Source organism: Henckelia pumila, chromosome 1 (assembly GCF_033568475.1).
Source record: "Henckelia pumila isolate YLH828 chromosome 1, ASM3356847v2, whole genome shotgun sequence".
Taxonomy (NCBI): domain Eukaryota; kingdom Viridiplantae; phylum Streptophyta; class Magnoliopsida; order Lamiales; family Gesneriaceae; genus Henckelia; species Henckelia pumila.
Genome location: NC_133120.1, coordinates 93,194,534 through 93,212,284, shown reverse-complemented (window position 1 = coordinate 93,212,284; position 17,751 = coordinate 93,194,534). Strand labels below are relative to the sequence as shown.

At 32.9% G+C, this 17,751-nt stretch overlaps 3 protein-coding genes and 1 long non-coding RNA gene across 8 annotated transcripts; 3 read left to right on the top strand and 1 right to left on the bottom strand.

Moving 5' to 3' along the window:
* Positions 1–1,574: 1,574 nt before the first annotated feature.
* On the top strand, positions 1,575–2,833 carry LOC140875614 (GATA transcription factor 9-like). The gene is made up of 2 exons (XM_073279340.1): positions 1,575–1,937; positions 2,030–2,833. Exons 1-2 carry the CDS (start codon positions 1,674–1,676, stop codon positions 2,639–2,641), a joined length of 876 nt encoding a protein of 291 aa, XP_073135441.1. The 5' UTR covers positions 1,575–1,673; the 3' UTR covers positions 2,642–2,833.
* Positions 2,834–7,918: 5,085 nt separating this feature from the next.
* LOC140876342 (CASP-like protein 3A1) lies at positions 7,919–9,851 on the top strand. Its single transcript, XM_073280295.1, has 3 exons — positions 7,919–8,197; positions 9,036–9,171; positions 9,495–9,851. Exons 1-3 carry the CDS (start codon positions 7,926–7,928, stop codon positions 9,708–9,710), a joined length of 624 nt encoding a protein of 207 aa, XP_073136396.1. The 5' UTR covers positions 7,919–7,925; the 3' UTR covers positions 9,711–9,851.
* Positions 9,852–10,204: 353 nt separating this feature from the next.
* LOC140875530 (CASP-like protein 3A1) lies at positions 10,205–16,528 on the top strand. Its single transcript, XM_073279237.1, has 3 exons — positions 10,205–10,474; positions 15,904–16,039; positions 16,195–16,528. Exons 1-3 carry the CDS (start codon positions 10,251–10,253, stop codon positions 16,375–16,377), a joined length of 543 nt encoding a protein of 180 aa, XP_073135338.1. The 5' UTR covers positions 10,205–10,250; the 3' UTR covers positions 16,378–16,528.
* LOC140875531 (uncharacterized) lies at positions 11,704–15,589 on the bottom strand. Of its 5 annotated transcripts, XR_012148500.1 has the most exons (9): positions 15,329–15,589; positions 14,737–14,800; positions 14,510–14,627; positions 14,275–14,428; positions 14,053–14,156; positions 13,478–13,531; positions 12,886–13,025; positions 12,575–12,735; positions 11,704–11,979 (listed from the first exon to the last, which is right to left on the bottom strand). It is a non-coding gene; the product is annotated as an uncharacterized lncRNA (long non-coding RNA). The 5 variants fall into 5 exon arrangements; XR_012148498.1 differs by having other exon boundaries at positions 14,737–15,589; XR_012148499.1 differs by having other exon boundaries at positions 14,057–14,156; positions 14,737–15,589.
* Positions 16,529–17,751: the final 1,223 nt, after the last annotated feature.

Sequence of the window (17,751 nt, the reverse complement as noted above, 5' to 3'; positions counted from 1 at the left end):
TGGGCATATTAAAATAATTAATTGATATCTTGATTTATTTTTAAAAATATTTAAATTCGCATCATCCCACTTCTCCACATTTTTACGTTTTTTATTCCCACCCAAATCTCAAACATATTCATTCCTCTTTTTTTTATAGCATACATATTGTATGTGCTTATTTGCTAATATATCATGGATGATGTAGCAAATCATTCGCGCTCGCTCCATATTCGTGAGGAAATTAGAAGCTGCTTTTGTAGGCAATTTTGTACATTTGGATTTAGTATCAGAATATTATACTCATGTTAACATGAACTATAATAAATTTTTTATAACGAAAATACATGTAAGATTTTTTTTTGTTAGCGTCCTAATATTGATGTGCCATTGTGGGGGAAAAAAAGAAAGGTACTTTGATGAGGAGATGCTCTACTGGTTTTTAAATTGAGAAGTCATAATAAGTTGTTTTGGGAAACTACTTCTAATCAAAAGGATCAAAACTATGGAGAATTTATGTATTTTTAGGAGAATGTAATGATAACAAATATTTATTGTGGAACACAATCTAACAGCCCCACAGCATGCCTACTCCTGCTTTCCCATCACATCATCATTTTCATTTCCATTTTTTTTTAGTTGGAAATGTGAAACTCATTAAATTCAAAATGATTACTTTAAATCCCGAAAATCTTCTTTTTGCAAATCAATTTAATATCTTGACAGGGTATGGTTTCCATTAGAACAAAACTTCTATCACTGGGCCTTTATCCGATTGCTACATTATCTAGTCTTATTGCGTGACAGAGAGACCGGGCCAGCCCATTTGTAGTACCGATTTGTGAATAGAGTAAATTAATGGGCTAGTTGAATGGGACCCGAGGCCCACGGTTTTTTATACTAGCCATCATAAAATCCCTTCCCATTTAAAGATTAATTATTGTTTTGCTTGGGATTGGGATCCCATTTTCACCACTATTATTTATTATTATGTGAAGATATTATAAGTGAAATGATCTGTATTTAAAATCAATTTATATTAATTGAAGTAAATTTAGTCGGTGGAAAGTGAGGGAAAATTTAGTATACACATAATTATAGGGCTAATTGCATCCACACCTTATGTGAAAAGTCTAAAAGACATAAAACCCCCTAAAAAATATTAATAGGCTAATGCATCCCTCAGTTTTTAAAAATGTAGCACATTTTACCCCTATGTTATACAAATTCAGGCACATTTATACCCTTTCATAGAGGTTTTTATGCTAATTTTTTTAAAACATAGGGTCTAACATGCTATTAATTTTACACAGGGTGTTTTATGCCTTTTAAACTTTTCACAGGGGATGTGAATGCAATTAGCCCCATATTTATATATTTACTTTTAAAATTATAAAATTATCTAGATAAAAAGAAAATATAACCGTACAATTTACATTTAAAATAATAACTCAAATTTAGTCAATATTGCTTGATATTTTATGTTATGACATGAACAATGCATGTGCATGGGGGAATGTGATTTTAAAAGATAATTTGCATTTCCACCCCTCGTTTCAGTCATCAAAAGCCAACCATTTTCCCACCATCCTTCACACTTCACCCTTTTTCTCTCTACTACTTCTCTGCGGAAAAAAAAAAAAAAAAGGAAAAAGAATAAAAAGCAGTTAACTTTGAAAAATCCCATTCATATTATGGATAATTTCTTCAAAGATTACCCAAAATTTTCTTCGGCGAACGATGAAACAGTCACTAAGTTCAACTATAATAATGGCTTCAATTTCAGGGTGGATGATATGCTGGATTTTCCAAAGGAGGAGTTCGATTCCTGCCACACCTCCACCATTACGGCGGTTGACAGCTGTAACTCGTCGCTTTCCGGCGGCGTCGACGAACAGTTTAACGACGACGTTAGAATGAACGAGTCTCAGTTCTCTGAAAATGAACTGTGTGTACCGGTAAGTTCACAGTCCAATTTCAAATAAAATTGAAATTACCGAGTAAATTAGTTTAATTTCTAATTCCGTTTCGCAAATCTTGGTCAACACAGTATGATGATTTAGCGGAGCTTGAATGGCTCTCGAATTTCGTGGAGGAATCATACTCAACCGACGATCTCCACCTATTCATCCCTATCACCGCCGTCGCCGAGAAGAGCTCCGCCTCGGAAAGCTGTTCCACCGCCAATTCCACGCAGAACTCGCCGCCCCCAATCTTCCCCAACGACGTCGTAATCCCCGCCAAAGCACGCAGCAAACGTTCGCGAGCCGTACCCTGCGACTGGTCCACTCGCCTCCTCCGTATCTCGCCGCCTTCGAGACCCCAAACGGCGCCGTCGAGCAGAAGGGAACCCTCCGGCAAAAAATGCCTCCACTGCGCGTCCGACAAGACCCCGCAGTGGAGAGCAGGCCCAATGGGCCCAAAAACTTTGTGCAACGCATGTGGAGTGAGATTCAAGTCGGGTCGTCTCGTACCCGAATACCGACCCGCTTCCAGCCCGACCTTTCTTTCCTCCAAGCATTCGAATTCGCACCGCAAAGTTTTGGAGCTCCGAAGACAAAAACACCCTCAATCAGTAGAAAACCTATCCGACGGTTGTGATGATTTGTTGATTGCTCCTCGTGTCACCATCGACGGCCCAGATACAGGGCTCTTGATCTAAGGCGCATGTACGTTTTTAACACTAATAATAGAATAAAATTATACTAAATAAATATGCAGCATCTTTATTTATAAACTAGAGTACTAATTGAGTTTTAATGTCAACTTTGGGCTTTGTAAAACGATTTCATACATTTATTATTTTAATTAATTTACGCCATAAAATATTTTTGAAATTTGCAATGAGATAGACAGAAGGTGACAAATTGAAAGAAGCAATGAAAACAATTAATAGTTGAAATGCGTGCAAGGGATATATATATATATATATATAAATAATATATGTGTAGACTGTAGTGAAGGTGCTGTGTGCCTGTGTCTATTATTTCCTTGAATATTGGGCATTGCACATGGAGGGCCACATGCTCTTCCCTCCCCATATTTGTAGCTTTCACTTTGTACATCTGTCTCTAAATTTATAGCAAACAAACAATCAAATCTTAATTGATCATGGATTGCGGATGATCCATTAATCGCGCAAATAATTGAAGAAATGAACTACAATTATTCGTATTTTAGGAAATAATTCAATACCTATAATTTTCAACATTAATATTATATGGTCACGAAGAGAAGGGCTTTTTAATTTCAATCTTTGTACAACATTTTAATAATTTTTATGTATGAGCAATTTGAGCGGTGGAGCAATTAATGTTGCGGTCTACGTACGATACGAACATGGTCTCTCCTCCTTTTGCATTGGTCCCGACGGAAAAGAAAAAAAAAAGGATTTTAAATTCGAATTTAGTGACCACCATATATCTTAATTCTAATGAATTTATAGGAGTAACAAATAACTTAACATTGATTGCGGCGAATAATTGACCTCTCGATTTAGAATTAAATGCTGGAAACATGTTGATAAAGATGAAAGATAAGTAATATATTCTTTCTTTTTTCTTTTTGGTTCTTTGAAGTTAATGCTCAAGACGTGATATTTGTATCATCAATAGACTAAGGAGCGTTTAGTATAACAATTAAATGTTATTTAAGTTTAAAATATATATCAATTATATTTCCCATAATAAATTATACTAGCTAATTCGTATATATATGTTGAAGATTGATTACTCGAAACCATTAGAAGTTAGAACCAACGCATAAACAAGCACAAACAATTCACTCACATAAATCAAGAATGACCAACATGGGCTTTAGGATTTTTATCTTCAATTTTGTTAAATTTCAATTTTAGTTCGCTATCTTTGGGTTTTTTTTTTTTTTTTTGGCAGCTTTCATCTTTCTTTCGACTTGGCTTTGACATGCATGGAAACAATGCATTACTGGTATGACACTGAAGTATATAGTGACACATTAGCACTTCCAATAAAAAAAAGTAGAATTACAAAAAAAAAATTTGTGTGACTAAAACTGAAATTTGATAACATAAAGAATCAAAATTATAAAATGATAAATTTGCATGACTAAAATGCAATTTTCCTCCCAAAAAAGTGAAGTTGTGCATTAGAATTAAGAAGATGAACTAGGCTTAATTTCGGTGTCAAAATTAAGTTTTATTGGATTAAGTAAAACAATTTAACATATGTCATAAAAAAATTTTGAGGATGAGCAATAACCTAAGACTGGTCTAAACTAGATCCGTCCTTGTTGAGAAGTATCGCGAAGCAATGAGATTAAAATTCATGAATAGTTGGCTTTAGGACAAGTAGGAGATTGTTAGAGTAGTTGCGCTGCAAGCTAACTGTTGGCTAGAGATTTTATTGACTCAAGTATAACAAATAATTTTTATTTTAATACAATTACTTTTTTATTCAATTCTGATATTTATTATCTGTATAGCAATGCAAGTTACATAAATAAATAAAGACATTGAACATATTATAAAAAATAAATATGAGGTCTACATACGATACGAACATGGTCTCCTCCTTTCGCATTGGTCCCAACCGAAAAGAAAAATAAAAAGATTTTAAATTCGAATTTAGTGGACACCGTCGTAATTCTAATGAATTTATAACTAACAAATAATTTAACATGGATTGCAGCGAATAATTGACCTCTCAATTTAGGGAATCGAATATATATATATATTATTTATATTTATATTTATCGATCACATCGTACGCTGTACCAAGTATACTTGCATGGATATGCGATTAGAATTAAATGCTGGAAACATGTTGAGAAATATGAAAAGATAATTCTTACCTTCTTACCTTTTTTTTCTTTTTTGTTCTTTGAAGTTAATGCTCAAGACGTACGTGATATTTGTATCAATAGACTAAGGAGCATATAGTATAACAATTAAATGTTATTAAAGTTTAAAATATATATCAATGTTATATTTCTCATATTACTATACTAGCTAATTCGTGATATATATATATACATTTCAAAAGCCACGTTTTGATTGTTATCGTTGTGCTATGCAACACTCAGGGACGGAACTATATGGGGAGCTAGGCTGAGCTTCAGCCCAGTCTAGCCCAGCCCATATAGTTAGTGTGTGTATATATATATATATATATATATATATTTATTGAGTTAGTTATATATATTAATTGCAATTGATTGGATTTTTTAATTTATTGATATATGTGAGTTTTATTTAAATATTTAGGCTTCTAAATTTTGTGTTTATATAGATCATTTCATGGAACATTCAATATATTGAACATTATATGCTATTGAGTACAAAATAACATCATAAATTCAAAGTAAATCTATAATTATGTATATTATCCCATTAAAAAAATTATACTTTATAAAATATAAAACAATTATTCAACTTATTTTAAAGAGAAATTTTTTTGATTCATTAACCATCAAATTTTCAAAATATTTTATAAAATATAATTTAATTATTAAAATAAATTCACTGTTGAATATATAAAATATTTATAAGGATATTGATATATTAAAATTTTGTGTCATTACTAGCATGATTGATATTCAATTTTTTTTAAAATCATAAACAAGTTGAAAGATATATGAATAATAAAATATTAACATAAATCTAATATGTATATTGACCTTATGAGTTTTATTCATATTTTTTTAATGTAAAATTAGCCCTTCCTTACCGCAAAATCTTGGTTACGTCCCTGGCAACACTCCAACTAATAACTAATAAGGCCATCTCCTTTTACCAACATATATATAGCTCCGATACGATCACTTGGAACAAACACAATGAATTAATGTGGTTCCAAGTACATTGCATGTGCCTGTAATATAGCCCCCGAAAGTGCATGAATTTTGACATACATGCGCCAATTAATATATGCACGTTTGAGTGGGGAAGAGGATCACATGCACTTATTGGATGCGCATGCACCATGTTTTCTCTTGCTATATATATATATATTATTCAAGTGTACGTGTGATGTATGTGGTATACTGTGCCCCATGCATGTCTAGCTCCATTTTCCTGTCACTCCCCTCTACATGAATCGTAACTTCAGGTACAAATAATGCATACAATATCCCACCATCGCCCGAGGCGATTACAGTAGTACTGTTTCCGGAGTACATATTAATATTTTAGTTTCGTGCATGTATTGCCAAAAGAAAAAAAAAGGTGATTATTGGTTTTTGACTTGAAATAATAATTTTTATGTGTTTTTTTGAACCTTGATTATGCACAATAAATTAACATATGCTTAGTTTATTCGAAATCCAAAAGCTAGTAGCTAGGATACTGGTATGCTCCGACAAAATTATGGATCATTCTAATAAAAGTCAGTAGAACCATATATTTATCAAACATTACCAGCTTTTGAATATATTTTCAACTTGTCATTTTTGTTTTCAAACAATATAGATCTGATTTTTTTTTTCAACTTCTTCATAATTTATAAATTTAATAACAAAAAAAAAAAACGTGATATTTTGTTAAGGTTTCGTTTAGACATGCACATTTTTTAAAATATTTTTATAAAATATTTTAAAAAATATTTTAAGAATAAATATGTGTTCGAACAACTATTTTATAAAAATATTTTAGCATTTCAAAAGTAATGTTATTCATATTTTCATTTCACGGTGCAATTCTAAAAACGCCTTTAAAGTGTTCTTTAATTAAAAACTATATTTTAAGAACAAATTTTCAAAAACATTTTACAAAAAATTATCCAAACACATACTCTAAGTTTTTCACACATATAAAATACTGAAAATATTTTTAAAGTATATGTCCAAACGGAAACTAAATTTGACGCCCGGGGGTGACGAGGGCGAGTAGTGATAGGTGCCAAGAGGTTGCAAGGACAATATTGGGCGGCTCCTGGAAGGCTTATAAGAGAAAGAAGATATGAATGAACTTATCCCGTACTGAAATGAGAGGGATTCTGAGATTGTGTTGACATGGAACTTCACGGTTGAGGAGGGATTAAACTATATGAAAGATACTACTCATATTAAGAAGATGCATTTTTTTTTATAGCTCTTCTCTTAAGAAATTTATGTTAAGGGTGCTTGACTTGGAGTAGTTACAGGATGAGTGACTCCCGGATAAGTTTTTGAGGGTGAATGTGAACGAGGACACGAGCATGCTGAAAAGACTCGTTTTGATATCGTAGGGATAATCGTCGAATTTGAAGCATTACACTAAAACTCTCATATATATATATATATTTTTTTACTGATAGCTGATTTATGATGTTTGATTAACATAAAGAAAAGTAGAGTCTTGCGTTTTGGTAAATAAGACGCCATTTTTTTGAGTCTTGATGTTCTGTTTATTGAAGAAGCTTATCTTGAATGTCTACATGACGCGTCTGGGCCTAGAGCTGTGGTGTTGTGCCGTATGAGTCGGGCCAATATGGGATTAATTAGTGTGAGTTTTAAGGTCACAACTCACATCTACCCACGACCCACTAATCTTTGTGTTGGATCGGCCCAATTAAACTATGGACTACGTACATGATAAGTTGAAGTTTTTGTTAAATTTGGACCGCCTGCACAATGCAATTCAAATCTAGCTTTCCATTCTTCTCACGTTTCATATGTGTATATGAATTTTCAAATAGAATACGTGATTGATTTATAAAAATAAACGAAATTCTTATGGAGTCAAGGAATACATCTTTACTCAAAATTATTTAATTTGTCCACTTTATTTGAAAAACCCATTTCATGATTTACAATGTATAATTAATTCATATATAATTTAATTTCACGTGATGTTGTAAAAACTAGAACCTAGATATTCCCATATTTGCCACGTGTCACTCCCCAAAAACTAGCCGGAAATGTATACAATTAAGTCCCCTTCATTTTTCATTCAAGCCAAAAGAAACTAAGAAAGAAAGAAAAGGTTAGAGATGACGAGGAATAATAATGGGTCCAGAAACGGGGTGGATGTGGTAATTGAGCTGACGGAGACGAGGGCGGACGGTGGGCCGAGGAACGGCGGTCAGGAGGTGGCTGGGTACCGGAAATCTGACGTCATGCATGTGTTGATCCGGTGGTTGTGTATGTTGACAAGCATGGGAGGCATGTTGGTGATGATCACAGCCAAGCAGGCTTCCACCATTTCCCTTTACGGCTTCGACATCCCCGTCGATTCCCAGTGGTCTTTCTCCGACTCCTTCGAGTATGTTTCTTAATTTTTTTTTTTTTTTTGGCATCAAACTAGCTAATTTGTCACTCGACAAAATTATAATTCCAATTTTTTTATCAACATAATATATACACCTTAATTAATTTGGTACGTACGAAAAGGCCTTGTACCATATGCATCCGATCCTGTACTGTTTGGTTTAAGGTTTTTGTTTGGTTTAAGTTATATTATAATTTGAGTTTTTACATAAAAAAAAAAAAAAAACAAACAGAAAAGTCCAGTGGGAAATTATATTTTGAGTACTGGGTGAATATTGGTCATGGGTTCATTTTCATTCATGCAACGGGACCTGGGAGTGGTGATAAAACTAGAAAAGTCGTAATAAATACGAAATCGATGTGTTTGTATAATTAAGATTATATATTGGTGTCTTAATCCTATTTTTTTTTTAATGATACCATTATGTCAATTTATTTGCTCATCACGAAATTGTCCTTGTTATAATATGGAGACAGAAGTCAGGAAAGGGCCCTCTTTCTTAACGCCATACACCAGAGTGTATAAAAACAAGAACCCGTGAATCCACTTTAATTATCTTTTGAAATTCCATTTATATTCTCCTTCAAAACAAATAGCCACAAAAGTAAGGAATATAAACACGTACTAGGCGCTAGCTGATCATTATATATATATATATGGCTATATTATTACTATATATGATTCATTATTGAAGTGTACCTTGTTAAACTTGAAATCTTTAAAAATTAAATATGGTGCAAATTAATTAAGGAGAAAACGCAACAAGAAATGGATGAAAAAGAGTAGTTGAGTAATGTAAATTTTGTGTTGACATAATAATCATAATAATCAGGTATCTGGTGGGAGTATGTGGCGTGGTGGCATTTCATTCATTGGTTCAATTGGTCGGAAAATTGCGGGGAATGTTGAGCAAACCTCCCATCATTCCTTCTAGGAATCAGGCATGGCTCATTTTTGCTGCAGATCAGGTAATATATATTGTAGTAAAGCCTCCCACGCTATGCATGTACATTATAATTATATTTTAATATCAAATGTTGATTTGTTGTTTAAAATAATTAAAGATATTATGATGAGGAAATTAAAATTAATGTATGCCAAACCAACAGTGGTTATAGTGAGAGGCTCTTGCTTATTATGTTGGTGCAGATGTGTCTCAATTTCATTGAAACACGAGTACTTTCCTTGATTAATTTCTAGGCACGATATATAAATTATACACTATACATTTACAAAAAAAAAAATGATATGAGTAAATTAAAGTAACGTATATGTATATTCATGGATGCAGATGTTTGCATATGCTATGATGAGTGCAGGATCAGCTGCATCAGGCGTGACGAACTTGAACCGAACAGGGATCCGTCATTCGGACCTTCCGGATTTCTGCAAGCCCTTGCATTCTTTCTGTGATCATGTTGCTGTGGCCATAGCCTTGACGTTTTTAAGCTGCTTCTTGCTTGCTGTTTCTGTGGTTCTTGATGTTGCGTGGCTATCGGAGCACTGATCGATTCGGTTTTCATTTCGTTTTAGGTTTCAATATTTTCTCATGGTTTCGAACTTAGCCTTGTTCATTAATGTGGATGGATTATGTACTTGCACGAATCATGTATTAGTCTATTATGTTCTTTTAGTTGGTTTACATCTGTTGTTTGTATGGGATGACTAATTCAAGTGAAATCCTTTGCTAGCTAGCTAGCTACAAGCCAAAAAATATTGTTATATGTATTACTTTTCTAGATATTTTACAAATCAAAAACAATGATTGAATATAAATTTAAAAAGTTGGGTTTGATTTAATTTCACACATAATTATAAAATCATTTCTTCACTTGAAAAAAAAAAACATTAAGAGCAGTTATACGGACCCATCATTTTAATTTCACGTAATGTTGTAAATATATATGCCACGTGTCACTCCCTCTGTTTAAAACCAAAAGCTAGCCGAAAATGTACTATATATATAACTTCATAGCCCTCCAATAATGCATGCACTCCATTTTTCATTCAAACCAAAGAAACTAAGAAAGAAAGAAAAGGTGAGATCATGGCGAGGAATGGGTCCAGAGAAGGGGTGGATGTGGTCATTGAGACGAGGGCGGATGGTGGGCGGAGGAACGGCGGCCAGGAGGTGGCTGGGTACGGGAAAGCTGACGTCATGCATGCGTTGATCCGATTGTTGTGTGCGTCGACAAGCTTAACAGGCGTGTTAGTGATGATGACAGCGAAGCTGCAGGCTTCCACCATTTCCCGCGGTTATGACTCCCAATGGTACGTACCTCTTTCTCCGACTCCTTAATTAATTCCAGTATATTTATTTATTTATTCCCTTTGGGCCGCATCAAACTTATCACTCGAAAAGGCTGGCATCAAACTTATCACTCGTGTGTAAATGTTTTCGTCAATGTTATTTGTTTCCATGATCGAATTTGGGAAAGTCCAGTATGAAGAAATATTTTGAGCACTGGTGGCCGGTGAATATTGGTTCATTCATGCACGGTGATAAAACTAGAAAGTCGTACCTAATAAATACGAAATTGATATGTGTCTATACAATTAAGGTAATATATTGCTTTCTTAATCCTATTTTGTTTTAATGATACCATTATCTCAATTTATTTCCTTATCATGACTCTGTAATGTCAACTTTTATGGGAATTTTGCTTTTGTCCTTGTCATAATTAACCCCCCCCTCAAACGGTTGTATAATGGAGACACAACTCTGAAAAGGCCGCTGATCTTTAATTATCTTTTTGAAATTCAATATATATTCACGTTCAAAACAAATAGCTATAGCTGGCCAGAGAATTAAATTAAGGAAGATATATATATAAATACATAATTCTAGCTCATATATATGGCTATGAAGTGTACGGCCTTGTTAAACTTAAAATATTTAAAAAAAATTAAATATGGTGCAAATTAAGGAAAAAACCCCAACATTAAATGGATGAAAATGAGTCGTTGAGTAATGTACACTAGTAGAATTTCTGCCTATTATTTCAGATATTAACTGAAGTAATAGACATATTAGTACCGAAGTAGATGCACGTAAAATAAAAGGGTATTTTTAACTTCGCATTAAAACCGAATTAACAGATCGATAATTACCGAAGTCTTTGCATGGTCCAAAAAACCCAAATCGGTTCGAAATTGGACCACTACCGAAGTAAAAAACACGTATATTACTTCATCAAATTTGTAAATAACGAAGTATTTAATCCTCTATTACTTCACACATTATACAATTATCAAAGTAAAATAAATATACGACTTCACAATTTTTGAATTGTGGTGATATTGAAGTAATTCATCATATAAAGAATTTCAATTACCGAAGTAATTGCTACGAACGACTTCACTAATTTTAAATATGGCGAAGTAGATATTTTCTTCTACTTCACCACAAATTAAATTTTTCGAAGTGTTTTTGTTATATATATTATTCACCATTTTATTTATAGTATACAAGTAATAGACAACAACAATAACACAATATCTAAAACTACAAATGATTAATTAGATTCATAAAATCATCCATCCATACAAAAAATGATAAATATTCACAAATCCACAAATCACGTATAAAACCTAAAAATGTATCCGCAAAACAAAAAATGTTTCCACAAATATATCCTATAAATCCACAATATAAACAAGTTTATCTAAACGTACACTACCCATTTAGGCACCGACATAGAAGTAGACGAATTTGCTCCATTTACTTCTGACTTGGTCATATTGAGATTGATTGTAATATCGGTTGTTGATTAATCCTGTAAATCCCAATGGCAGCAGCTTAGAACAATAATAAATCAAAGCATATCATAAAGAATAATCGTGAATATTTTTTCTGAGGAAATATATGCTAAACCTTCAACAAGCAAAAAGGTATAATTGGAGCTATGTTGTCAAAATTTCCTCAACTTTATTATCCATATTTAATTAACAAGAGAATACATGGATGGTTAATTTCCTCACTGAATCATTAATCAGTGCATTTGGACATGTTAAGTAAAGAATCAAAGAAGGATGACAATGAGGGTCTAATGATGAAAGTAGCTGCCAGGCTTCACATTTATTTTCTGGAAAATCATTATGACTCTTTAAGTATACCACTTCTCTATCAGTTACACTGCAAACAATATTAACCTATATAAATTCTACCATCTCAAACAATCCATGTTCAAATAATATTTCATCACATTATTATGTGGCCCAAGGGACTTTCTAATTAAACTGCTTTTTCTATACTGGAAAACAGTCAAATATTGCATATGCAATCGATTATCACCTGATTCACCCTGGCTAAAACAATACATGTAAACTATGAATAACATTTGATGTAAAAGCTCTAAGCTCGAGAGTTACATTTCATTATTCTTGTTGGGGAACTGCTTTCTAGCTTCGTATGCAATATGTACAGCTCGCATAACTCCCCAGCAAAATCCATAGGTTTCAGCAAGCTTCACATTAACATTCCCCCAGCTGTACTTGTACCCATTCTCCTTCAATTTTTTTTACGGTGTCGCCTGAAATGATACTCCAAAAGCAGGAATCAATACGAAGTCTATGAAAATTAACCAATTGAGCTGAAGCAATCAGAAAAATACTAATTTTATTTAAAAAAAACATTTTCTACTATCTTTCATCAGAAAGAGTAAAGAGCACAATTACTAAACTCGTTGACAATTGTATTGATAGCAGTTAGAGACTGGTCCTTTGGGCAGAAGCCGTCAACAATATCACCAAAATTAATCACAAACTTCAGCTGTTGTTCATTCCATTGTTTGTTGCTCTTTGCAAAACAAGCAAGCTATGCCTGTAATAGTGTGGAACGCCAAGGAATGAGCGGCCATCAGGTATTTCAGCATACTGGACATATGATATCACCCGAAGGAAACCAAAGGTTGCCTCCCTTGAGAGCTAACTACTCCATTAGCATAACCCATTGAGCAACAAGAAAAGAATCCTGGACTATTTAAAATGAAAGTGGTGAAACCATCACCATGAACAAGGACCTGGAATTCCATATTTTGCCCAAACACTCTCTTTCTCTCAGATTTGGTAAAATAAAATAAGACGAGCAAACAAGAACTTTACAACAGTTTACTGATATATAGCACCATTTCGATTAGTAAAAAGTAAATATACAATTGTACGAACAAGAGTATCCACAGCCCGAGAACCAATCACAGTTTGTAAAGGAATATCCCTACCCGGAAATCGTCTGACAAACTTAGCAATAAAATCATGTGAAGCTTGGTGTGTTACCTCCACTATGCAAGTTCCACAACTTCCAGCACCTCCACTGTTAATCACTTTACCCTATCCAAATCAAACAAAGTGCAAGTTTTTAATGGAGGAAGATACAAAAATTATGAAAAATAAAAAGGTGAAATTGTTAAGAATTCGAGCATCTGGAAGATAAAAATCATTTTGTACCCCTAAATTTTTTTGTAAAGAGTGCAACATTGCAATAAAAATTAATGCATATCCATATTTATCATATTCGTTGGATTAAAATTATCATGCGAATTTGATCCAACTATTGTATAAATTATGTTGAATATGAAATAGAATCAATTGGTAACCATTTAATTATCAATCAAAAAATATTAAATAATAAAAAAATAAAACATTGTCGCATGACACATAATTTAACATCAAGCAAATCAACCCAACTCCTATCGTGCATGTTTATTATTTCAAAAATAACTTCGTGTCTTTACCTCTTCTCATTTATTTAACATTCATTCATAAAAGATAACTTATTTGTAGAAAAATCAGTATATATGCCAGCAAAAAATATATCAGCCAACGTTTTCTCCACAAAAAAGTTCAAGTACTTGCTCAAGCTATGTATCTGCTCCAAAGCACGCTCATTTTCATCCGCATCACCCGAATTCAATATCTTCTTTTTCTTCGATATTTGACTCTTGATACTCATTATCTGCAGTCGTCACGCAAAAATTCACCATCAAAATACACTGATACAATCATAAAAACATTGAGAAAACAAGCTTAAGATACACATACATTTCCAAAAATTAAAATATAGAAAAAAGAACCTTTCTGTGAGGCCATCGTGATAAGCCTTCCTACTGTATATCTTTTTTTATGGCGGATGTTCATACATTCATTCCTTAGATGTCACACTGATAGGAAGATGGAAGTACTCTGTCAAATCCTTCAGTTTCAATTTCCCTTCCCTTTTCCTCTAATCTACTCATGTTTTACCATTGTGAAAATAATTAGAACACAATACTAAAGAATAAAATGTACGGAGGAAGAACGAAAACGCACACTTTCTTGGACAATATCATACAATCCTGTGCAGAAATGTGACACTTAGTTAATCTTACTATGCTTCCCTCCCCGACTGGTTTGTTTAAACTGTCCTTTGTGTTCGTATCTGTGATTGCTGCATCCAAAAACAAGAACACCAACAGTACTAGATCATCTTAGGAACAATATGTCTCGCATTTTTCTCCCTGAATCTCCACAAAACAGATACGAATAATGTTTCATACCTTGGAAAAGGCCAGGATATTAATTGCCATATCCATAAAGCACATCCCAGCAACACTAAGTATGCTAATAATGAATCGGAAATAGAAGTAAAATAGATAGAAATTGTAAAACATCACATGTTATGAAGTGCTGATAAATTCTTCTAAACCACCCCCACAATCACAAGTGACTAAAATATTTAGAGATTTTATTCAAAAATATTAACTTGAAAGTAACAATGATAACAAAATCAAAATTTTCCTTCATGAATTTTGCACCTTTGGATGCAAGAGTCATCATTCACGTAGCCTTTATTCACACATAGACAAGCAAACACCAAGAAGAAGAAAAAAATAAGAAATAACTCAAAATTCCCGAATTTAGTATACTCAGTAAAAAGATAAATTTGTTCAAAATTCCCAAATTCAATATCACGAGGATTAAAACCATCAAAATCACCAGAAAAGACCAGATTGCAGCTGGTTCAATTGGAAAACATTGGGCATGACTCAGATATATTCTAAGCTTTGAATTACAGCTGACGATAAAAACCAGAAATCGGAGTGAAATCACCAGAAGAAACAAAGAAGAACAGCGCACAACTTCACTCACGATCGACTATGGTTCCGACCAAAATTTGGATCTCGATTCGTCCATTACAAGCCACAATCGGGGTAAACAAGGTATAAGATGGGTAAAGGGTGGTTGGGCTATCCGTCTCCGAACTTGTGCAGACGGAATTGATGACAAAAACGAGCAGGGAAGAAGCCGACGGGAATGGCTAGGGTTGAAGAAGAAAGGGCATCGCGCGGTGGATTTTTTTACGGTACGAGTGAGAAAAAGTTTGAAGAAAATGAAGGTGAAAGGCAGAAGTCCAGCTTCCGGACATATTTTTACTTCGGCATTTTTAAATTTAATTTTTCTTTTTACCATTTTACTTCATTAAATATAATATGCCGAGGTAAAATGTTAATCAAAATTATTAGTGAAGCCCGGGTTTTATAAACTCTGAAGTAAAATGTGTGTGTTTACTTCGCCACTGTTATTACCGAAGTTGATTGTTACATATTACTTCGTAATTAATAAATGCTGAAGTAAAAATTGGCGAAGTAAAAACCCACAATTCTACTAGTGCGTAAATTTTGTGTTGACAAAATAAAAATATTAAAAATCCTCATCATCATCAGGTTTCTGGTCGGAATGTGTGGCGTGGTGGCAATTCATTCATTTTGTCAAATGTGCATAAAATTGGGGGGAATGTTGAGCAAACCTCCCATCATTCCTTCTAGGAAAAATGGATGGACCCTTTTTGCTGCAGATCTGGTATGGTAAATCCTCCCATGCACACAAATGCATGTACATAATTATATTTTAATATCAAATGTTTGTTGATATTTTTATTCTATACATTTACAAAAAAAAATTAATATGAGTAATTTAACGTATGTGTATATATATAAATATATTCATGGCTGCAGGTAAATGCACTCGCTTTGACGAGTGCAGGATTAAATGCATCACGTCTCCTTCCGGATTTCTGCCAGCCCTTGCATTCTTTCTGTGATCTTGTCTATGTGGCCCTAGTCTTGACCTTCATAAGCTGTTCATTTCTGTATGTTTCTGTTGTTTTTGATGTTGTGTGGCTAGCATCCGAGCACTGATCCATCGGTTCAAGTTATAATTTCATGTCGTTTTCGGTTTCGATTTCTCGTGGTTTCGAACATTAGCTTGTTCATTAATGTGGATCTATATATTATGCACTTGCAAGAATCATGTATGCATGTATTCGTCTATTATTATGTAGTTTACTTTATATTTATATATGTTGTTTGTATGGGATCGAGGAGTACTAATTCAAGTGAAATCTTTTGCTTGCTAGCTAGCTACAAGTCATGTGTTCTTATATATAATTGTGAATTGATTAATGTAAATTGTAATTAGTATATCATGCGAGCGTTTAATATATCTTACATGCATAACCAAAAATTTAATATTTTGTTCCAGAGATATATAAACTATGATATATATGGAAGATAATAAAATGTGTTTTCAAGTACACGCTGTCACAATTTTTATGTGAAATATGTAAAACCAATTCAAGGGCGGACTTGTTATATGGGCAAAACTGGGCCCTCTACCAGCAGTTTGCAAGCCCAAAATGTTTGTATAGCACAATAACACACGTAAAACTAATTATAAATGGGCTATGATATTTATAAAACTCTAACAAAAGCGACACCGTCCAGATAGTGGAAAAGTGAGGATACTATCACGGCCGTAACATCTATGAGCTCAATGAGGCCTCCGACTCAAGGCCAAGCCCTGGAAGGGGCCCAAAATAATATTTTTTTTTTAAAAAAAAATTTCTATACATATGTTGATTTAGTGGTGCATTGAAAAAAAAAATCTAGTATAATATTAATATTAAATAAAAAAATTTTGTTCCAATAATTTCTGTTATCTATATTATTATCTTATAAAGAATTAGACCATTGAAGTAACAATTTTTGGTGTCTTGGTGTAACATTATCCAATTTTCACAAAATTTGAATTATTTAAGTATTTTAAAATCCATATCTATACTTATAAATTTTTAAATAGTTATACCACTCTTAATAAAAAATAGTGTTAAAATTTATTGATTTGAAAATAAATTTTTTTTTATCATATTTAAATAATTATTTTAATGTTAAAAGCACGCAATGTGTGCAGAGTGGCACTAGTAATTGATTAAGACTTATATTCTTTTCACATTCGGTTTGAACAATTTAAATAATTTAAAAAACTTTTGGATTTATGTTAAATTTGAAGAAATTAAAAAATGTATCTTTAACTAGTTTGATGAAGTGGAGCTTTAACATTTAACATTAAGACATTAATGATGATGATTTGTGTTCGAAGTTGATGGTCATGAGATGAGATTTATCAAATGTAAAAAGAGCAATTGATTTGCTACAATGTTTGACAAAACTGAATTATTTATTCACAATACTTATATTGTCTATAAGATTTTATTAAACATATCAATAACAATT